This window comes from Parasteatoda tepidariorum, chromosome 4, assembly GCF_982258835.1.
Source record: "Parasteatoda tepidariorum strain Cologne lab strain chromosome 4, Ptep-v5.0, whole genome shotgun sequence".
Classification (NCBI taxonomy): domain Eukaryota; kingdom Metazoa; phylum Arthropoda; class Arachnida; order Araneae; family Theridiidae; genus Parasteatoda; species Parasteatoda tepidariorum.
In genome coordinates this window covers 71,206,736-71,212,214 of record NC_141758.1, presented here as the reverse complement: position 1 = coordinate 71,212,214, position 5,479 = coordinate 71,206,736, and the positions used below count along the sequence as shown (strand labels likewise).

The 5,479-nt window shown below is 31.0% G+C and overlaps 1 protein-coding gene across 1 annotated transcript; it reads left to right on the top strand.

The window, feature by feature from the left end:
* The first annotated feature begins 785 nt into the window (after nt 1–785).
* LOC147811051 (uncharacterized) lies at nt 786–4,137 on the top strand. The gene is made up of 3 exons (XM_087162204.1): nt 786–2,295; nt 2,441–3,460; nt 4,115–4,137. The coding sequence occupies exons 1-3, from the start codon at nt 786–788 to the stop codon at nt 4,135–4,137; spliced, it is 2,553 nt and encodes an 850-aa protein (XP_087018330.1).
* The last annotated feature ends 1,342 nt before the right edge of the window (nt 4,138–5,479 follow it).

Here is a 5,479-nt window from a genome sequence, read left to right as displayed (position 1 = left end):
TAAGAAAGGAAAATTTATTAGTTTATACTTTTGGAAGCAGTGAACCGCAAGAAAAAACATTTGATATAGTAAAGGCGAGTATAAGCAATAAAAAATATCCTACTCGAAGGTCAGAGTTCGAATTATTGGTTTCAAGTACCATAACACGTGCTTCTTTCCCACCGCATAATAATAAAATAAAGTTGCTGCTTGAGGATTTTGCGCTTACTGATTTATGCCTTTCGAAAGGAATAAATTCCATTGATATATTAATTGGAGCAGATTATTATTGGAAACTCCACACTGGGTACATAAAGGAGTTGACTAAAGATTTGTTTTATGTCGAAACATTACTCGGCGGAAGCGTAACTGGGATTACTCATTCAGATTTAAAAAATGACTCTATCATTGAAAATTTATGTTATTGTAAGGAAAAATTTAATTGTGAGGAATTAACTAATGAAAATAATTCTTGTGATGATATAAATTTACAGTTACGGAAATTTTGGGATATTGAAAGCTTAGGCATAAATGATAAAATTCAGAATACACCTTTAGAGCAAGAAACTTTAAAACAGTTTGAACAAAATATAAAACTTCAGGATGGCAGATACGTAGTTAAATTACCATTTAAAGATGAGGTAAACATTTCTGACAATTTTAATTTGTCTAAAAGAAGGTTAAGTAGTTTAACATCGCGTTTTAATAAAAATCCTTCTTTGCATGATAATTATGCTAGTATTTTTAAAGAACAATTATCGGAAGGAATAATAGAACCTGTTAATGATAAATCAATAGTTCCAAATATGGTTTATTACTTACCTCATCATCCAATAATTAGAAATGATAAACAAACTACAAAGTTACGGATATTTTTTGATGCTTCGGCTAAAGAAAAAAATTGCTACTCTCTAAATGATAACTTATTATCGGGTCCCAATCTAAACCCTAATCTTTTAATTTTACTATTAAAATTTCGCGAGATTAAGATAGGAATAATTGCTGATTGTGAAAAGGCTTTCCTACAATTGCTAATTGATGAACATGATAGGGACTATCTTAGATTTCTTTGGTCAGAGCAATTCCCTCCCAAGAAAATTGAGGTTTTTCGCAATAAAACCGTAACTTTCGGAGTAAGACATTTTTCAACATTTTTACTGGCTGGAACAATAAAGTATCATATCAAAAATTATAAAGAATCTCATCCTTTGGCGTGTAAGGTTTTAAATGAAAATTTGTATGTCGACGATCTTATTACTGGTACAAATACGATTGAAGATGGACTACTATTATCCAGGGACACTAAATTAATATTAAAGGATGCATCAATAAATCTTAGGAAGTGGAAGAGTAATTCTAAGGAGTTATGCCAAAAATGGCAAGACACAAAATTTGAAAAATATCCTAGTGAAGAAACAGTACCTTTAAAGGTTTTAGGATTAATTTGGAATACTTTAAAGGATGAATTTAATTTAGATTTAAGTTCTTTAATTGACTCTTTGGAAAATGTGAAAAATACTAAGAGGAGCGTATTACGCATATCATCGAAATTATTTGATCCAATGGGATATATAACAGCATTCACGATTAGAATTAAAATTCTTCTTCAAGAAATTTGGGAACAAGGCTTAGAATGGGATGAGGAATTCGGAGATATTTTAAGACTGAAATGGGAAAAATGGTATAAGGAAGTAAATGTATTAAAGGAACTTTCACTACCAAGATATTATTTTCATGAAGAAGATAGCTGTTCTGAAGTAGGGAATTATAAGATAATTATATTTTGTGACGCAAGTGAGAAGGCGTATGGAGCGATTGCATATATTCGATATGAAAGAAATCAAAATTTTTACGTAAGCTTCGTTACTTCAAAGGCACGCGTTGCACCACTGAAGAAGTTGAGTCTACCAAGATTGGAACTGATGGCCACTCTTATAGGTTCCAGATTATTGGATACTTTAAGGAAAGTGTTTCAAATAAATAACAACTATATACTATATTCTGACTCAACCATAGCCCTTAGTTGGATTCGAGGAAATGCAAATCAGTGGAAGACATTTATTTCAAACAGAGTAAGTGAGATCCAAACTTTAACAGATCCTTCTAATTGGAAGTACATAAAGGGAACTGATAATCCAGCTGATATCATATCAAGAGGATGCAGTGCTAACGATTTGCTCTCAAGTGCAACTATTTTTAATGGACCAACATGGTTGACATTAAGTGAAGAAAAATGGCCGAAAAACGAAGAAAATTTTAGAAGATCAGATGTAGATGAAGAAAAGAGATCGAAATTTATTGCAGTTAATTATGCAAGTGAAAATAATGCTCACGATTCAATTTTCGATATCCACAAATTTAGTTTTATTAAGAAGGTTTTCCGAATAACAGCCTGGATTAGAAGATTTATAACGAATTTGAGAGTGAAGAAAAGATAGAATCAATAATGATTTAACTGCAGAAGAATTAGAAGAAGCTGAAAACCTTTGGTTGAGACACGTACAAGCAAAGAACTACAGTAAGGATATAGATTGCTTAAAGGAAGGACAACATTTACAGAAGTGCTCAAAAATCAGAGACTTAAATCCGTTCATTTCTGACAAAGGGATTCTACTTGTGGGTGGAAGACTACAGCATTCCAAATTGAACTATTATGAAAAACATCCTATACTATTGCCATCAAAAACTAAATTTACAGAACTGATAGTGAAAGAAGCACACGAAAAGACCCTACACTCTGGTATTTCAGACACATTAACACAGGTACGAGAGAAATTCTGGATTCCGAAAGGTCGGCAATTTATTAAGTCAATAATTGGAAGATGCGTCTTATGTAAAAGATTCAATGTTCGATCAGGAAGTGAAATTATGGCACCTCTTCCTAAGGACAGAATAGAACAGTCACCTCCATTTTCAGTTACAGGCCTGGATTTTGCTGGACCCTTATTTGTGAAAGATTCTGACAGTAAGTTTTACATCATGCTATGTACCTGTGCAGTTACACGAGCGATACATCTGGAATTAGTTTCCAGTTTAACAACTGAAGCATTTTTACTTGCTTTTCGTCGCTTCATATCCAGAAGAGGACTTTGTTCTGTTATTTATTCAGACAATGCTCAAACGTTCAAGCGAGCAGAGTTTGAATTGAAAAAAATGTGGACTATTTTGAGCAGTTCTGAAGTGAGTGAGTTTTATTCCTCAAGGGGAATAAGGTGGAAATTCATCGTTGAAAGAGCACCCTGGTGGGGTGGATTCTACGAGCGAATGGTTCGTTCAATGAAAATCATTCTTCGAAAATTACTGAGGAAAACATCTTTGACTAGTGAAGAACTCGAAACAGTTCTGTGTGAAATAGAAGCTGTGATTAACTCGAGGCCTATTACTTACGTGACTACAGACTCTCCAGATACTTTTCCTCTAACGCCATCCCACATGCTACTTGGAAGACGATTAATAAGTTTACCGTCAGTCAAGTTATCCGGTATTGACTGCATGATTGACAAAAAAATGATAATTAAAAAATTTAAATATCGAGAAAGACTTATAAATCAATTTAGGGAGAAATGGAAAAGGGATTATCTTTTAAATTTAAGAGCTGTCAATTATGTAAATTTGGATAAAGGTAATCAAAATTTTAAGGTAAATGATATTGTTTTGATTCATGATGACAAACTTCCAAGGAGCATGTGGAAACTTGGAAAAATTGTGGAAACATTTCAAGGACGTGATAACAAAATAAGAGCATGTGCTTTGAAAACAGATACGTCAATAATAAAACGTCCTATAAATTTATTATATAATTTAGAAGTGAACAATTAAATTAATATGAACATTCTATTTGAACTTTAAATTCACATTTATTATTATTTGAACATTTTATTTTAATATATTACTTAAGATAATCATTTAACTTACAAATTAAGTTTATCTTAAGATATTATTTGAACTTTTTTGATTTAAAGAAAATGTGCGTACATATATATTTTCTTGTTTAATTGCATGTTTGTTTAAAATTGAAATATTTTGCATGTGAAAGAATTTGTGTTGTGAAAATTGCTTGATTTATTATTTATGATATGATAATTTAATTTCATCAATTGATATTTACTTAAATTTCAATAATTTCATTTAAAAGGTAACAGTTTGTTAAAGGTTTGAACTAATGCTCATGAAACATATTATTTTAAGAATTTGATTAATAGTATTGCATTATAATCTTTTATATAATTAAGAAGGGCTCATATTGTAAAAAGGTAAGTTTATATTATTTGTTAAGTATTGGTACCTTACTTTTGAGAAAAATAACTTTGATGAATATATGAAATGATTAAATTGTTATGAACTAAGAGTTCATCGGGGGGAAGTGTTAATATTATTTATTTCTCCATATTAATTATAATTTCTAAAGCTCAATAGATGGCGCTCTGCGCAGTAATGTAAAATCATTAGTTTCTAATCAGTTTCCTCCATAACACTGTACCATCATCATCATCCTTCTTGTTATTAAATATATATTATGTTAAAAGGCGTTTGTTATGATTGAAAACCCCGAGATCAGAGATCATATCACCGTATTTAATACATGTGAAGTGTTGCCATAGGTAGAGCGTTCTGCTCGACGCCACCTGCAACCCATTTCGATCGCCAATTCTTCGGCTTTGAAGTGATTTTAATGTTTGAAAGAATTTAATTTTATCCAAATGTGTACCTAAGTTGACTGATAAAAGGAATTGTGTCCTGCTGTTTACTGTAAAATTACCATGATTTCTGTTGACATGTCCAAATACCTGACCATGTAGCCCTTCAGTAAAAAAGGATGTGTATCCCTACTATATGAGTTACAATAAAAATATTTTATAAGATTTTTTTCATTCACTTTACAAATGAGTATTAACCCTTAACTAGACTGATATAATTATTGAAAGATAGTAAGCTCTTTTCTCAAATCTTTAAGATAAATTTCATTTCAAAGTGGTATGTGTACACAATGTTTTAATATCGTATTTTTTCTAAATTCCACCTTATTAATTAATATTAAAATGATTAAAATAAAAATATATAAAATAAAATATATATATTGAAATATTTATATTGAAATAAAATGAATGATTACAAGTATCCGAATGTTTCTTCATCGTGCTCTTGTTTCATATCGTAATTTTAAAAATATTGTGCTGAGTTTAAGATAGGGCGCATTGATAAATCTTGCTGGGGGGCTCACCTGACTCTATGTACGCCATTGTACCTGTACACTGACAGTGATGCTTAACTTCAGTGTTTTACTAAGAACCATATCTTAGAGATCAGTACATTGCGTTAAATTTGAAATGTATTTTGCAAATATAAATATCATTATGCGTTATGTTATTGTATAAATATCGTTTATGCATCAATGCAATTGAGAACATGGAACTGGTGTTTTCCTCAGTTGACGTATACGAGCGTTGCTATCGTAAATCTGTAGCAAAGCTGAGTTGTTTCATAAATATGGATCTGGCAA